General features: G+C 37.0%; 1 protein-coding gene across 2 annotated transcripts in view; it reads right to left on the bottom strand.

Moving 5' to 3' along the window:
- The window catches only part of lg2h21orf91 (linkage group 2 C21orf91 homolog), a 28449-nt gene extending 17984 nt beyond the window's left edge, over positions 1-10465 (bottom strand). Inside the window, exons 1-2 of one of the 2 annotated variants that reach the window (XM_048181646.1) lie at positions 10361-10465; positions 6625-6758 (exon numbers count right to left, since the gene is read on the bottom strand). In XM_048181646.1, the coding sequence (XP_048037603.1) occupies positions 6625-6751 (127 nt within the window). In that variant the 5' untranslated portion in view covers positions 6752-6758; positions 10361-10465. Of the gene's footprint in view, positions 1-6624; positions 6759-10292 lie in introns of both variants that reach the window. The other variant, XM_048181645.1, reaches the window with a different exon arrangement.
- Positions 10466-18206: the final 7741 nt, after the last annotated feature.

Genomic DNA, 18206 nt, shown 5'->3' on the forward strand with positions numbered 1-18206 from the left:
GCAGCACTACAGGCATCCATTTTCGAACAACACAAGACCTTCGTACATCCATCCAAGAAGTAAAACCAAAATGTACATTCTGCAGTCTCCACCATTCTTCCCTTATGTGGTATACATTTCTTTCAACAAGCATTTCAGTCAAAAGCTAACCATTATCATATTTCTGAGCTTCTTTGAATGCTGGAGGGTTTTTAACAGCAAAGAAATGACTGTGTGCGCGTGTTCTCAACATGCATGCAGAGAATAGTGCGCATGCATATCGGTATCAGCCGATATCGGCATCGACAGATATATGTTCATTGTTATCGGTATTTTGTGTTTTATATATACACATGAAGAGTTCATTTGTGAAAACAGATAACTAATTTTTTATTAATTCTCACAAATCTTGTTTTTTTATTGTGCATTCCAAGTAATATCAATAAAAAAAAAAACAAGATACAAAATTAAAGTTCATTGAAAGTATGTTATATATATATATATATATATATATATATATATATATATATATATAAAGTTTGTTTCTTAGCAAAAGCAGATAACTCCACATTTCAGTTAAACAAAACCAAGTAATTGCATTTAAAACACTCAAACACATGTGTGCACACAAACGCACACTCACACACAGATCGGCACACACACACACAGGCATGCATGCACGTGCGCGCACACACAAACGCAAAAGGACAACCAAGTGTTCAGCATGTAAAGACCTGTGTATGGTGTACAAGGACTTGCAGGAGCCGAAATGATAAATTCTCAATCACTTTTAGTCCACTTTGACGAAACTTCCCTCAGCTACCTTTTTGTGTCTTTTTGAAGTGAATAGAAGCCTTGTCACCTGACCTGAATACTGCGCGCTGATTCACTAAAACGGACTTACCGGTTTCTGTACACAAACAACAAGGGCGCTTGTCGGTTAAATTAATTTTAAAACTTGGTAATGGTTAATGGTTCAAACTAGGCTACTGTACTGTTTATGTTTGATTTATGTAGAAGTGCTTTTAATGGTGAGACCTTTGTTTTTGTAATCAGGCTCTCAAAAATTAGATTTAAATTTAGATTTATCAGTCAATATATTGGTTATCGGCTTTCAAATATAAAGAATTATCGGTTATCGGTGTTGGACAAAATTTTCATATTGTTGAATCCCTAGCACAGATATAGCCATTTCTCTGTGCTTGGATACCAGCTCTGAGGAAACAGAGAAGCGGAACCACACAGCATGTGCGACATATGGTAAAAATAGCCACTGAAAGTACCTCTTCTTCTGCTACAAACAAAACATTTGAACCAAAAAAAAAAAATTACCTTAGATATTTAGTTGAGCTCTGTCCAAAGAAAAATAGAGGTGGATAAATGAATACAGTTAAAAAAAAAAATGCAGGGGTGAAGAACGAACAAGTTTGGTTACTCGGAAAAAAGGATGCTTTTTGAGGGTACGCAGGTGTGCGAGCAGGTGTGGGCAAATGAGCATTCAGGTCTGAACATGCACAGTCAGCATGTGCTTGTTTACCCACGCCAAGAATGTTGGAGTGTTTTGTTAGTGGGAAGAGAGTGTAACTCAGTGGCAAACAGCCAATCAGAAGAGGAAGAACCTGTGAGAGGGTACTGAAAGACCACAGGCCTGTCAGTGCCCTCTCATGGGACCACGAGTGCTGTTGTGAATTCTGTGGTGAATCACTCATGACACACAGCTGCCTGCAGCTCACCATCATGGCTGGGTGATTGTGGGCTGCCTGGCCAGATCTCTCATGCACTCTTCAGTTAAATATTCAAGAGCGGTAACCTTCTATCACAGGCATGAATATTCAGTGCATCTAATTCATGAGCTGTGTGAGTGGACCCAGCACTTCGGAGTCACGGATGCTTTCTTCTCCAGCTCAAATCCAGTCGCTTCATAAACTGGGATTATGCGTGTCACAGATAAGCAGATAAAAATCACAGAAAAGGGTTTGCAAAAATTACAGCCTGTCGGAATGATCCCTAATTTTTGAGACCGTCTGGACTGAAAATGCACTGCAGTTGAAATCTCAGCTTTGTTTAAATTTCAAGGTAGAAGAATGCAAAAAATAAACAGAATCAATAGAGGAAGGAAGGTACAAAAAGACTGATGGTGATTATGTTTATTTGTCAAGTGACATGTGACATTCTCAGGAGACATTGCTAGTACACCACACTGTGTTACACAATACAACAAGGCTTCCAGCAGACAAACACCTGACATTACAAACGCAGAGGTCATTATGCATAGTTTCCCAGTATGTAATAGAATCCACTAGTCATGCATTGACAACCTGACCTAGATCGGCCATTGATCCAGCATGACCACAGAATGAAAGTACAGGCCTTTACTGGCAGGACACAATCAATGCTAGAAAATAAAGCCATGATAAAAGCAAAACTAAAGATATTATATTTAGGTGCAATATTAAAATTCTGACCTATACCTATGAAATGATTATTATTTTCAAGTAATGGTTGATAACCAAAAAATATCATATTTTCCAAATAAACCTAAAAAAAAACTGGGGGAAAATAAATTTAGTAATCATAACATTATAATGTACAATATGAAAAATTAATATTAATTTTGATGGTGTAAATTATTATTATCGTTGTTTTTAAAGATTAACTTTTAAGTGTGAGTTAGATGAAGGTACTCATAAACTCATAAAACAATTAAAATGCACAACTAGGGTTATCACTGTACCAACATTTCAGTAGTGGGTACAAATACCAGTAAAATTTTGCAGTTCTCGGTACCAGAGCAAAAACTGTTGAATTTTTTGTCTCGTCCTTTGGTCATCACTGTCAATCATTGCAGTTTCCCATTCAATTGTGCATTTAAATACAGTTGTAAATCCAGAAACTTTGCCATATACTTAGCAGCATGAAAAACTAAACTTATATTCAGACTGTGAATGTGTACAGAAAGAGCCCTCCCTTTATAATCAATAAGGCTGTCAATCTCTAAAGTACAAGCTCACTGAATTCTGCACTCTTGCTAAAAACTCACTATAATAAAAAAAAGCTGTCCTAATTGTACAATGAACCTCTTATTTACATCGTGTTTACACTTTGTTGTTTATAACGATAGGACTCGTGAGCGTGTGGCTCGTGTTGAACAAAACAAAACCTTGCGCATTTTAGTAGATTCAGACTAACTTACTGACAGGCCACTGCGTTCACGCGCTCAACAGATTGTGATTGGCTACAAATGCTTGTAAAAAGCACGCTGTAAATAGAAACCTTTGACGCTCAGAGAGTGCTCAAACAAACATGAACAAGAGCGTTTGAAAGCGTTTCGCCTATACAAACGAAAAATTTTCTGTTCAGAGATTCATTCCCAACTACGAATCCTGATGCTGCGTTCACACCGAACGCGTCTGGGGCGTCAAATTCACGCCAGACGCGTCTAGTTGGACGCTTGAACATTTTGAAGTCAGACGCTTCAGACACGCGTAAAATTCGCTCAATTCGCACGTCTAAACAAAGTGTGTTCAGACGCGAATTCGCGTCATGGGAGGGGCTTTCATCTCTTTCTGCACAGATCCTCTGAATAAACACATAATCTCGTCAGTTGGAAACCTGTAGCGGCAATTTAACTCGGTTATGCCGGCCGGCATAGGTGGGCTAGTATCAACGGCTAAAATCATGCAAAAAGTTTTACAACTAACCAAATTGTCCGATTTCTTCGCTTATTCTCTTCCAGGCAAGGTGCTTTTTATTCCTGTCTCGATAAAAATATAATGACACATCATAGAGCTCAGGGTGGCCACACACAGCGACATCTTTGTTCTGGTCTCCACCACTGATCACATCATAAACACGTTACTACCAAAGCAGAGTCCCTGATTGGTTAACGCGCCGCAAATTTACGCCAAAGTTCAGATTTTTCAACTAGGCGTCAGACGCTCAATTCGCGCGTCAGCCGCATGAACGCTCAATTCGTGCTGCGCCATTCGCGCATCAACGGCCGGTTAGACGCTTGATTCGCGCCGCAGGACACCTAGACGTGCGTTTACATTGACTTAACATGTAAATCAGACGCCTCAGACGCCCCAGACGCGTTCGGTGTGAACGCAGCATGAGACAGACAGTTTCTCTATTTCTGTGTTACAAATATTCATATTATCACAGAAAGTCCTGGGATAAAAGCTTAAAGTTTGGATATAACTAGGGAAGCAATCAAAATCATCTTTTGAATCATCTTCATGCCACCAGGTGTCCACAAGTGACTGTTAAAAATGGATTTGTTATTGAATCATTCAAGAGATTTGTTCACTCGCTGATACATCCAGTAATAAACACATGAAGAATTTAATCATTATCAGTCATTGAATCATTCATTAAAATAATTCATTCAGATAAATTAAACATTTAAAATAGACTGCAGCAATTAACATTTTGCCAGAACCTCTAGTAAATTACACGTTATTGTTTAGTTGTCTGTTCAGAATCGTAGGAGAATCGTGATCTCTGTTTAAAAAAGAAAAAAACGTGTTTCTTAGTTTATCCAGAATTGTGCAGCTCTAACTGACGCCACATAAAAAAGCTGCAAAAAAGCAAAATTAGAAATGCACAATCATGCATAATGCATAATTTAAAAAAAAAAAAAAAAAAACTGTTTAACTGCAAACAATGTAGTGTTGTCACTGTACCAAAATTCCAGTAGTTGGTACCGATACCATGAAAATGTAATGGTTCTTGGTACCAATTTCGGTACCACAGCAAAATCTGTTGGAACTATTTTACTATTTTATATAGCCTATTTTAAAAATATTAAATATGATTTGGAGTGTGTGTGTGTGTGTTTGTGTGTGTATATAGGCTACCTCAATGAAATACATTTTGAAATATAAATAAATAAATAAATAAATAAATGCTCAAACATCCATTTTGTACTGTTGAATAAAACAGCTGGTAAGGTAGGTTTTGAAGCTGGTATGCTGGTTTGAGCTGGTTTATGCTGGTCAAGTGCTGGTCCTAAGCTGGTCCTGGACCAGCATAAACCAGCTCAAACCAGCATACCATCTTCAAAACCTACTTTACCAGCATATGCTCGTTTTTTCAACAGGGGTAACAGAAACAACACACTACAGCCTATAAAACTATGAAATAAATATCGGTAAATAATGGTAACCTAAATAATAAGAAAGTTAAATATTATTTAAAAAAAACATTCAGGCTATGTTTGATTTTGCGCTGTCAGAGAAAATGAAAGTAAAAATCACTGGTGTGTGAAACGTGCTATACAAAATAAACCTGACGCGCCTTATAAGTCTAATAACAAGCACAAACTCTGTTAAATAGAAATTGACGTGCAAGCAAAAAGGTTTCTGTCCTACGGTGTTTTTTCTACTTTACCACAGTAAAGAACGCGAATGGCCTATAGGCCTAAATGCGAACGGAAACGTTTATAATCCCCTGCGTGAGTGAAAATTTGGGAAAAGAAACAGATGTTCAGTGGAATAACTAATGGAATATTGTTAAATTCTCTGATAATCAGGTGACCAGATCGCGATTCGCAAAACAGAATACAAAGCTTAAATTTATGGACTCACGTGCCTCTCATTCGGCATGAACCAATGTTTATATGGCTGCGATGTCACATTCAATTGCTAACCTATTATTTCTTCTGTAAACAAAGCTGTGCTTCACTCGTGTCACATTCACGTAAATACTGGCACAGCCTTATCAGTGGGTACCGAATATACCCGGATTCTCGGTACTACCGGTACTACAGAAATACTGGTATCAAAATGTCAGTACCGGTACTTTTGACAACACTAAAACAATGTATTCATCACAACATTACGCAGACAAGAAATTTGACATTCATTTTGAGTTTTGCTAAAGATTACATTTAACAATTTTTAAATTTTTAAAAATTTACTTCAAGTGAATGTTAGATGACGGTAAACGTAACATAAACGTAAAACAATTACATTGTACAATTAAACATCTAATACTGACCTTTACGGAAAAAAACAGACAAAACCCAATATAGTATCGATAACTTGTGCATCTCTAAACAAAATGACACTTTACCTTCTAATTAATGTCTAATCAGGTTCCCAAACATTAGAATCCTCATCTATAATTAAAAACTTCCTGTTTAGCATTAACTTCATAACTGAAACCTGAGAATCACGTTACAGAAACTAACGGCAGAAAATTCCAGACAAAGGCATGCAATTCCAGAGAAAATTCTTTATGCCCAAGATGCCTACTTCCTGCCATGATGATGTAAATCTGTTTGAAACACTAAGTGCTCTTTTGGGGAAGGTTCAGAGCAAAAAAAATGACAGCTGCAGAGAACAAAAGTGCCGCTCCAATGAGGCCCCTCAGGAAACACTAGTCTACCCTTAATAAGCTGAACGTTAATTAGATGCCAAAGTGGCACTTCAAACGCTCCAGTTCACTTTTTTGTGCAGCGCATGAAGCGGTGGAACAGAAAGCTCACTAATACATGAATGAGGGGGATATGCATGGGCGCATAGAGAAAGAAGTTTTACTCATTTATAATTAGCATAATCTGACCCAGAACTGGCAAGTTGAGGACATTAAAATGCTTTTACCTGATAAAAAAAAAAAAAAAAAAAAAAAAAGTATTCTTACCCTCTATGCTCAATTCAAAGCACACATGGCAGAAGGAAAGCGTTCCTGTGTCCGTTTCTAGTTTACAGATGCTGCAGATGTTGTCATCATTCAGGTCTATGTTCACAAAGTGCTCTTCTTCCTCCATGGTGCCTCTGTAAAGCAAACAGAACAAAAACATTATTCAGTTTAATCTCACTTTAGTGCCTTTTGAGATTGATGCATATGCTATTGACAATCGCTACTACCCAGGTCCCTTAAAGGGTTAGTTCACCCAAAAATGAAAATTCTGTCATTTATTACTCACCCTCATGCCGTTCCACACCCGTAAGACCTTCGTTAATCTTTGGAACGCAAATGAAGATATTTTAGTTGAAATCCAATGTCTCAGTGAGGCCTTGATAGGGAGCAATGACATTTCCTCTCTCAAGATCCATAAAGGTACTAAAAACATATTTAAATCGGTTCATGTGAGTACAGGGGTTCAATATTAATATAATATATAAAGCAACGAGAATATTTTGGAGCGCCAAAAAGAACAAAATAATGACTTATTTAGTGATGGCCGATTTCAAAACACTGCTTCAGGAAGCATCGGAGCACAAATGAATCAGTGTGTCGAATCTGCTGTTCGGAGCGCCAAAGTCACGTGATTTCAGCCGTTGGCAGTTTGACACGCGATCTGAATCATGATTCGATACACTGATTCATTTGTGCTCCGATGCTTCATGAAGCATTGTTTTGAAATCGGCCATCACTAAATAAGTCGTTATTTTGTTTTTTTGGCGCTCCAAAAATATTCTCGTCGCTTTATAATATTAATATTGAACCACTGTACTCACATGAACCCATTTAAATATGTTTTTAGTACCTTTATGGATCTTGAGAGAGGAAATGTCATTGCTTCCTATGAAGGCCTCACGGCGCTATCAGATTTCAACTAAAATATCTTAATTTGTGTTCCAAAGATTAACGAAGGCATGAGGGTAAGTAATAAATGACAGAATTTTCATTTTTGGGTGAACTAACCCTTTAAGCCCAAATTATACTTCTTACGCGTATGCTAGGGTCAGCGTACAGTGCGCGTGGCATGAATTTCATCATCAGAAGAGTATGCGCGTATGAGAAATTAGATTTTTTTATAAGGATAAGGATTGTTGCAACATATTATGTTTTGTAAAAGTAATGTAATATTAATTTTACACAATAATAGTAATGTAAGCTAAGCTAGCAGGCTAATCGGATATGTATGCTATGCTAGTACATAAGCAAACTGGAAAAAGAAAAAAAAAAACAGTAAGATCAAGAAATGCTTGATTTTACAACCTACAGCTTCAGTTACATACTAGTATATGAACCATGTAATTTAAAAGACATTAATGTTGGTCATTATAACACATTTTAATCTATATAAATCATAACATGATTTTGCAATAATTGTAATCAGGCACTAAATATTAAAAGTCCATTGTACCAATGGGATCATTCAGGGTAATAAAGGAAACCTGATTCCTGGGGGGACTTGATTTCTCACCACACCGGATATTTGTAAACGCGCGCACTTTGGTTGCACTTGCACATTTATTTTTTGTGCAGTAATTAGTTTATCCACAAGGTGGCAACTGTGCCCTAGATGCGTCGATTTACAAGTCGAAGAAAAACTGCATAAACAGAACAGAACGTAACGCATGCAAGCTACAGCGACAACAGAGGCCTACACAGACGAGAGATTGTGCAAAGAGGTTAGAAAGTACACTCATTTGTACAACTCTAGTATGAAAAAATACAAAGATATTTACATGGGTTCTAACTCATGACGAGAGCCTGTGTACGCAATACGCATTCAAGTAAAATCAAGTATACTTTGCAAGGCTGTGCGCTCGACTGTGCGTATACACACAAAAAAAATAAGTATACTTTGGGCTTTAATCATAAAATGTTCTGTTCGCATTTAGATCTCAGGACCAGACCAACAGATTGTAGAGAATATTTCTGTCCCATAAACATAAACGAAATATCAAGATAAGGCAAAACAAATACACAAAGAGACACAATCATATTAACAAGACAGATAAGCAAACATTCAGAACACAACAGGCGTTGGAAGCTGCTGCGCTTCTGTAATTTATTATGGACAGCTTTACAACAGTCTCTTTCATGGGAGCCACTTGGATTCCTGTGAAGCCAAAGGACTCTAATGTTCAGTGTTTACACACAACTAAATTACCTTTGCTCAAGCCTTTCATAAAGCCCCCCTCCAGAATATCACAGCCTGTTGAGTGGACAAATTTGGTAACAATCTGGAGATATTCATGACTCTGTCCATCACAGCCAAACCACTGTCTGCTATTGCACAAAACTATTTCATATTTCATAATCATACTGTAAACAATTCTCTTTTTATTCAACGACTTTCCAAATGACCTTTCCAGTCCTTTGCAATTATTGGATAAAGATTATTAAAAACCATTTTTGATTCAGATCAACTCACCAATGAATCGTTCAGACTATTTTGTGAACCATTTGAGCGATTCGTTGAAAATATAATAACTGACTATAATTGAGAATAATTGGCTCACAATGACTTTTACTCTTAATTACAGTAATATTTTTTTTTTATTGAATATTTTAAAGAATGGCATAGCTAGAAACAAATTATTACGTTCAATAATTATAGACATTTATATGACTTTTATGATTTAATTAGTTCCCATGGCTTTTCCCAAGCTTTTATAGTTCTCTGGTATTTTTTTACTTTACTTTAGGAAGCCTAAACAAATTTATCATTTTTTCAACAGGTCCAAACAAGCTTGAAGATCCCTTTTTAAACATTGTTTCCTTTTTAGATCAAGTATTTCTTTCTAGTTCTTTGTTTATACCACAGAGAGATGAAACACAGAACAGTTCAAAGCTGTGTCAAGCGTGGGATCATGTTGAACTTCATCTGATTATGAAAGTCTTTAAACAGCATAACCTAAGGACAAGACACTGTGGTTGTGTATCAAAACCTAGTGTGCTGCCTAGTCAGCTCAAAAGTGCTGCACGTGTCAATGATGGCCACAAATGTAGTCTAGGTAGGCAGCATACTAGGTTATGCGACACAGTCCCTGTGATTATTTACTTTAGGTCATTTGTTCAAGTTCTTCTAAATTGTCTAAAAAACATTTTGTGAATATTTGTTGATATTAAGTCTATCATCTGTTGATAGCTGTACGTGAACGTTATAGATGTAGCTAAAAGCCAGAAGATTTGGACCAAAACTTAACGTGTAGATTTGATATGTAGATAATCAACAAAACGCTATTAACATATTTCAGGTGGATTTCATACCAGTTTAATGTACAAAAGTTAACTTTATATGGTGAGAAAGAGCATCAATAGCATTTTAGTTTAAAGTGGGCAGAAGTTAACCCAACACTAACAAAGCTTGAGGATTTTCAGTATTTAAACACACACATTTTGATATACCTGTAAACAAAAAGCCTAATTAACACAAAATTACATGACAAAAGACTTTAAATACAGTTTTAAAGACATTCTGTGTTGGAATATAACGATACCTCGGGCGAAACACCATGTAGACCCGTTAACTAGCGGCGTAACGTATATAATTCACATTAAAAATCCCCTGAAAACGGCACCTTCTCGAAAAACAGACGATACCTACAGACCTTCTCGACGTTAATTACCTTAACAGTTACGTTGTCAGAAGAAATTTCAAGACAATCCAGATGGAAATAGAAGGAAATTGGCTGACCTCAGACGTAAGCCACGCTGGTAGAGCGGCGGGTGTTGTTATTGAAGCGAACTGCAAGCAGCTACAAGTACAGCAACGACAAAGAATCCTCGAACAGACGCGACTCAAGCCACTCTAGTGAACCCCCATGTTCGATCACGTGCTGTGCATCCGCGCCTCTGATTGGTTCTGTGATTTTGTTTGGTACTATTGTATTCCGTCCACCAAAGCAGAGTGGAAAGGCTAGACTAGTCATTACGGTCACCCGTGTAGAGGGTGGGTGAGGGTAACATTTCAGCATGATTCATTACTTTTATGAGGGGTTTCAATATTTTTACTGTACATATATCGACTTTTGCTATTTGTTAATTACTTACAATACAAACACAGGTGAATTATGTAGTTGAGAGTGAGCTGCTACCCAATAAAAAAGGAAAAAAGGCACATAATTTAAATTATATAGGCCTAATCTGTGGCATTCAAATAGTGCTAATATTTATTATATAAATATTAGACTTGAGTATGCGAGGAATTTTTTTTTTTTTTTTTTTTGCCAAGCTTAATGTTCTAGCTTCTTTTGAAACTATTTTTCATCGGACAAAAATATACGAATTGGCTACTTTTTTGTCTGAAATATGAATTTCTCAGTTAATTAATTGTTTTAGAACTTTTGTATAAAGTGAGATAACATTATGATATTACATTTATTTTATATTTTAAATAAAATCTAAAATAAATATAAAATGCCCTCTCTGCAGCCCGCTTATCTTATAGTGTATAAGACAAGCCGCGGCTTTTATTTTACTGTATTTTATTTTATTTTATCTTATCATATTATGTACCTATTAATTTAGCCTACCACAGAAAAACAAAACATATCGCCTCGAGCATTTACGCACTCGGGGAATTCCAGAAGGGAATTTCTCTCTCCTTTCACATCACGTCAAAGCAAGGTATATTTTGCATTTATTGCTTTCGATTCTGCGTTCACCATCCTTCCACTGTAGTCTGTTAAGTTAAATCCTTACGTAACTGAAATGGCACTAGAAACCAGAGTTACACGTGCCTTTATGAATGCCTAATCAAGACAGTTATTTTGCTGAGGATCCCATTATCGTCACTCTATTCTGCATTGATATAAAAAGAAATTGCTTCTGCTTTCATCATGTGCCAGTTTCCATGGGCCCTCATTTGGCACTCGACATCTCTGTCATCTTCATAGACAGACTGTCTGTAAGAGCTCATGCCAAAATCCCCTCATGCATTCAGATTCTCTGTCCATGTGCATAACTGTCTTTAATAGAGTCATTCTGGCAAATAATTGGAATAATACAGCAATTAGGAGCACATTTAAAGGACAGAGACTCTTTTCATTGATAAACATGCAGGGAAATGCTATACAACCATGTAGCCACGTCCTAATCTCACAGATTTTTGATTGAATTACTCGCTTCTTAAAGAGATAGTTAACCCGAAAATGAAAATTCTGTCATCGTTTACTCACTCTCAAATTGTTCCAAACCTGTATGAATTTATTTTTTCTGCTGAACACAAAAGAATATATTTTGAAGAATGGTAACCAAACATAGACCCCACTGACTTCCATGTATGAATAAATAAATAAATAAAATACTAAGTCAATGGGGCCCATCAACTGTTTGGTTACTCATATTCTACAAAATATCTTCTTTTGTATTCAGCAGAACAAAGAAATGTATACAGGTTTGGAACAACTTGAGGGTGAGTAAATGATGATGGGTAAATCTCCTTGTTTAACTAGTAAGAAAAAAAATTATACATTTATGAAGCAATATGAGATTTTTTTTTTTTTCTGTTGATAAGGTTTAGTCTGCTTTCCTCTGATTGTTAGTGGTGTAAAAAAAATATTTATTTATTAAGTCTATATAGTTTTATTTATTTAATTTTTATTCATTAATTTATTTTGCTTATGTGTGTTTGTTGTTTTCATTTCTTGTGTGTTCTTTTGTAGATGCCCTTTAATGTTCTTCTGAAGGTGTTTGTACAGCATCCTTAATAAAAATAATTATACAGTTTCCTTAATAAAAACATATACTGTATAGTCACTTCCTGTAGCCATAAACAAACCATACGCACCACCATCTGGCCAGATAAGATACTGCAACACTTACTTATAAACATTATTCACACTTGTATACTGTAATCTGGCAGCCAGATCTATAATCATTATAGACATCTATTCATATTAAGTGGTCAAATAATGTATTTTATCAATTCCTTTTAGTTCTTTACACAGTATGGCATATTTTGGTAACATCCCTGCATGCAACAGTATGTCCAGAATTACTTGCTGTATACCTCATCTTAACATTTTTAAGAGCATTTTCTTCTGCTCTTCTCCTTTTAACTTTATGGAATATATTTATTTTATTTATTTATTTATTTTACACACAACAGCACCATTTAAGTGAATTGCAATAAAGCAAAAAGGGGATTAATGGTGAAAAGCTTCTGACCAGTTCTAGCACCTCAAAAATACACTTTCCATATATATTAATCTACGTTTTAAGCTAATGTACATTTAAGCTTTTTCAGACTTTATTGGCTGTTCTCTTTTAAAGACACTCAGACAGCAGATTATTACATATGAAAGCAGCTTAAAAAAAAATGAAATTTAAAGATGTTTAAGTTTACAGTAAAGCAAATGTAGGCCTACTGAACATTTTATATATTTAAAAAGATAATTTGGACTCTTAAAAAGCCATATGTCACAGTATTTAACATTGATATCACAAAAATTGAGCTTGCTAAAAGGTTTAAAGTACTATTTCAGTAAAAAAAAAAGCAATGTCAAAGCAAGGATGAGTGTTTAAGCTTTCGAAAACCTTATGATGATGACTAAAATATGTGATGATAAAATATGTGTGTGGGGGGGGGGGGGGGGGGGGTGCGATAAAAGCATGCCGGGGCACTGACAATTAACAGGCTAATTTAACATTGTGAAAAAGTTCATATTTTTGCAGGAATTTTATTAAAGGCACAATATGATTTTTTTATTTAAATATCCAAAAAACATATTTTGTTGACTTGTATACTTACATTATCCCAAATGTTTCCAAGAATGTTTAAATCCAGAGAAATAAGCAACTTTACCCAGGACACGGAATGTGTCCGTGCGTCGCCTATCAATGACATCATACCCACGTTACCCTTGATTTACGGTTTTATTTTGTTGAAACCATGAAAACACCAAAGACGCTTTAATATATTATGTGTTTTATTAGACAGGTGAGCAACTGTTTGGATTCATTCATCGACAGAAAACTAATCATTGTTATATAGCTGTTCAACAAAGTTTTCCTTGATTTACCACGAGTACCATGTTTTACCCTGCCTAATATCGATCTAGCTTACTGCAGTGTGCAACAGTAGCCACTGAGCGAATGCACAGAGTAGCACTATAACAACTTTCAACACACAAATGTACAAACCCGATTCCAAAAAAGTTGGGACACTGTATAAATTGTGAATAAAAACAGAATGCAATGATGTGGAAGTTTCAAATTTCAATATTTTATTCAGAATACAACATAGATGACATATCAAATGTTTAAACTGAGAAAATGTATAATTTTAAGGGAAAAATAAGTTAATTTTAAATGGCATCAACACATCTCAAAAAAGTTGGGACAAGGCCATGTTTACCACTGTGTGGCATCCCCTCTTCTTTTTATAACAGTCTGCAAACGTCTGGGGACTGAGGAGACAAGTTGCTCAAGTTTAGGAATAGGAATGTTGTCCCATTCTTGTCTAATACAGGCTTCTAGTTGCTCAACTGTCTTAGGTCTCCTTTGTCGCATCTTCCTCTTTATGATGCGCCAAATGTTTTCTATGGGTGAAAGATCTGGACTGCAGGCTGGCCATTTCAGTACCCGGATCCTTCTTCTACGCAGCCATGATGTTGTAATTGATGCAGTATGTGGTCTGGCATTGTCATGTTGGAAAATGCAAGGTCTTCCCTGAAAGAGACGAAGTCTGGATGGGAGCATATGTTGTTCTTTGTCTTGGATATACCTTTCAGCATTGATGGTGCCTTTCCAGATGTGTAAGCTGCCCATGCCACATGCACTCATGCAACCCCATACCATCAGAGATGCAGACTTCTGAACTGAGCGCTGATAACAACTTGGGTTGTCCTTGTCCTCTTTAGTCCAGATGACATGGCGTCCCAGTTTTCCAAAATGAACTTCAAATTTTGATTCGCCTGACCACAGAACAGTTTTCCGCTTTGCCACAGTCCATTTTAAATGAGCCTTGGCCTAGAGAAAACACCTGTGCTTCTGGATCATGTTTAGATATGGCTTCTTTTTTGACCTATAGAGTTTTAGCCGGCAACGGCGAATGGCACGGTGGACTGTGTTTACCGACAATGTTTTCTGGAAGTATTCCTCAGCCCATGTTGTGATTTCCATTACAGTAGCATTCCTGTATGTGATGCAGTGCCGTCTAAGGGCCCAAAGATCACAGGCATCCAGTATGGTTTTCCGGCTTTGACCCTTACGCACAGAGATTGTTCCAGATTCTCTGAATCTTTGGATGATATTATGCACTGTAGATGATGATAACTTCAAACTCTTTGCAATTTTTCTCTGAGAAACTCCTTTCTGATATTGCTCCACTATTTTTCGCCACAGCATTGGGGGAATTGGTGATCCTCTGCCCATCTTGACTTCTGAGAGACACTGCCACACTGAGAGGCTCTTTTTATACCCAATCATGTTGCCAATTGACCTTATAATTTGCAAATTGGTCCTCCAGCTGTTCCTTATATGTACATTTAACTTTTCCGGCCTCTTATTGTTACCGTCCCAACTTTTTTGGAATGTGTAGCTCTCATGAAATCCAAAATGAGCCAATATTTGGCATGACATTTCAAAATGTCTCACTTTCAACATTTGATATGTTATCTATATTCTATTGTGAATAAAATATAAGTTTATGAGATTTGTAAATGATTGCATTCCTTTTTTATTCACAATTTGTACAGTGTCCCAACTTTTTTGGAATCGGGTTTGTATCTAATATGATAAAACAGAGCTGCTTTTCCCCACATATGCATGACTGGAAGAAGCGGAAGCGCTCGTCTGCGGCATAAAAAAAACTCCACTGCTCTCGAGCCGTGTGTCGCTCTTTTCTCATTAGCAGTCGCTCCAGCGGTCTCATTTCGCTTAGGTTTCTTTCAGCCACAGCCTGCTTCATACTACAGTAATGTTAATAAATATTTAATACATTAGCTTATCTATGAATATGATTTCTGCCTGAGTGCCATTGGATTCTTTTCCACCGGCTGTAGATGTGAAGACAACACCTCCCATGATTCCACAAAATCAAGGCACCATCAAGCTACGCCTTTTTTGAATAAGGTACCTCTAGTGGTGAAAATTTCATATTGTGCCTTTAACAAAGAAATGCTTTCGGAGGAGAAACACCTTGTGATCACATTATAGCAACAAAATACCACTTGCTTGTTTTGACAAACAGAAATTTATTGTTCAAAATGCATAAACTGCAAAACCTAAAGAAAGACAGCATGTATTTATGGAGCTGCATATTTACTTCTATTTTTCCACAAGGTGGGGCATTGGAGTGGAAGAGCATCTGGCTGATTCATTTGTGTATTCAAGGAAGAAGAATGCAGTTCATGTCAGATCTTGCTCATCTCACAGCAAGATGTCCTGAAGGAAACACCTGTATGTTCAAGGCGTCACAGTGCATTACTCACCTTGACATCACCCATTTCAGAAGCTTGTTTTAACGATTTGCTTTTTAGTTCTGTTGTATATTTGATGGACAACAAAACTCTTGCATTGCTATTGTATTATTCTCATAACCCTTCTGGTGAATGTCAAAGAGCAATGAAGTCTTGTTTCATACCATTGTAATCTTTTCCAATGCTTAATATGACACCTTACACTAAATCTGGTGAAATTTGTTGACCTTGAACTGAAAAGTCTCAAGCACTCAGGCACATTTAATGCAACAAGTGAGAACTGGGCCATAGACAGTAGCAGATATAGATTAGGGGAACAATAACTGTATTCAGCTCTTTCCTGTTTACAGATCTAGTCAATGAGTAACTTTCCATTAGACCAACTGAGTACAACTGTGAGTGTGCTGCACATGTCTGACACCAGCTCATAAATCAGTGAATTCATCCGCTTTCCACAAGCACTTGTTCTGTCGACTGAATGATGTTTGTACGTGTCCACGTGTGTATTCGTGCACGTTCGAGCCTGTCGCGGACTCGCTGGCTTTAAAACACCATCACCCCGCAACCTGCCAGACGAGTCCCACCAGTTTTGTTGAAAAAGTGGAAGAGGCTCCATATCGTGGCACGCCGTTGTCTTTTTAAGATAATGAGGGGATGGGGGTGTGTTATGAACAGTAAGGTATTGTTTTAAGTTTGGAAAACATTTTCCATTCCCCTCGCTATAAAATGTCATTTCGGACATTAGATACATCCGGCATGGGCCTGCTTTCAAATAAACGTTATAAAGTTATATTCAACTTAAAACAAAACAGTGTTCACAAAATGTCGAAAAATCTTCACCATGGTCCATTTTGGTATGCAATAAAGCGTATAAACTATATAATCGCATTTTAGTAAAGATATAGCCTAGGTAAACATTTTATTTTTTTTTTATTTTTTTTTATTTTTACATTTGTATCATTAACTGTTAGAGTAAGTTGAAGCCCAATGTTTACATTTAAAAGTGTAATTCGGCAATTTCTCTCAAAAAAATCCTGCCGTCACCGGCATCTGTTGTATCCTTCATTTCACGGGAAATGAAGGACGCATTTGGAGGCCGTCTTTGAGTCTTCGAATTGGGACAACCTTTGTTGCGCCGCGGTGATGTAATCGTACTTCGAATGTGGCCTTCTAAGGATGCAGCCTCGGATTGGTGTAATTTTCTGTACAGCATCATGGGTAATGTAGTTTTTCCACAAGGAATTCCACTGTTATATACAATTATTTTAAAAATAAGGTGAAATAATGCAGGCTGACATCTTCAGCAGAAGCAAATACTACATATTAACAACCTCGTAGCTTAGGTCTTTCTTTAAAGGTTTATAAGTTAATGTTCAAAATAAATTTCCTTATGGAGAAATGAATGGAGTGGTTACCAGTCTTTTGCTATGTTGTAGCTAAGGTGTTCTTGGTGGTTACCAGGGCATTGCTATGCAGCTGCTAGGGTGTTCTGGGTGGTTACCAGGTATTGCTATGCGGCTGCTAAAATGTTCCGGGTGATTGCCAGTCCATTGTGTAACAGACGTTGGCTAGTAAGAGCTGTGTGTGTAAACCTCACTCTCCTGATCTCAAGAGATGCTCTAGCGGCTGACACTAGAGGTTGTAGCTTTTAGCCTCCTTGTTAAAGCATCCGACTCCCATACGGACATCCCGGGTTCGCGTCCCGCTTGGAGCGGGCAGGTGCGAACTGGAGGGGCTACAATTGCTATGTTGTTTCTAAGGCGTTCTTGGTGGTTGCCAGGGTGTTGTTATGCAGCTGCTATGGGTTGTTGACAAGGTGTTGCTATGCAGATGCTAGGATGTTCTGTGTGGTTGCCAGGGTTGCTGGGGTGTTGCTATGCTGTTGCTTACTTGCTAGGATGTTCTGGGTAATTGTAAGATTTTTTTGTTATTTTTTACCCAATGTTTGTCCTAGAGATGAAAATTTTAAAAATAATAACTCAATAAGCCACAATATATAAAGTGTAATGCATGTCCGCAGGATGAGATATGCATCAAAATGTTATACTTTTGGGAAAAAGAGACAATAGTAATGGTTAAGTCTCACTAAGGCTGAAATATGCAACAACAGACAACAGA

The sequence above is a fragment of the Megalobrama amblycephala genome, linkage group LG2 (assembly GCF_018812025.1).
Source record: "Megalobrama amblycephala isolate DHTTF-2021 linkage group LG2, ASM1881202v1, whole genome shotgun sequence".
Classification (NCBI taxonomy): domain Eukaryota; kingdom Metazoa; phylum Chordata; class Actinopteri; order Cypriniformes; family Xenocyprididae; genus Megalobrama; species Megalobrama amblycephala.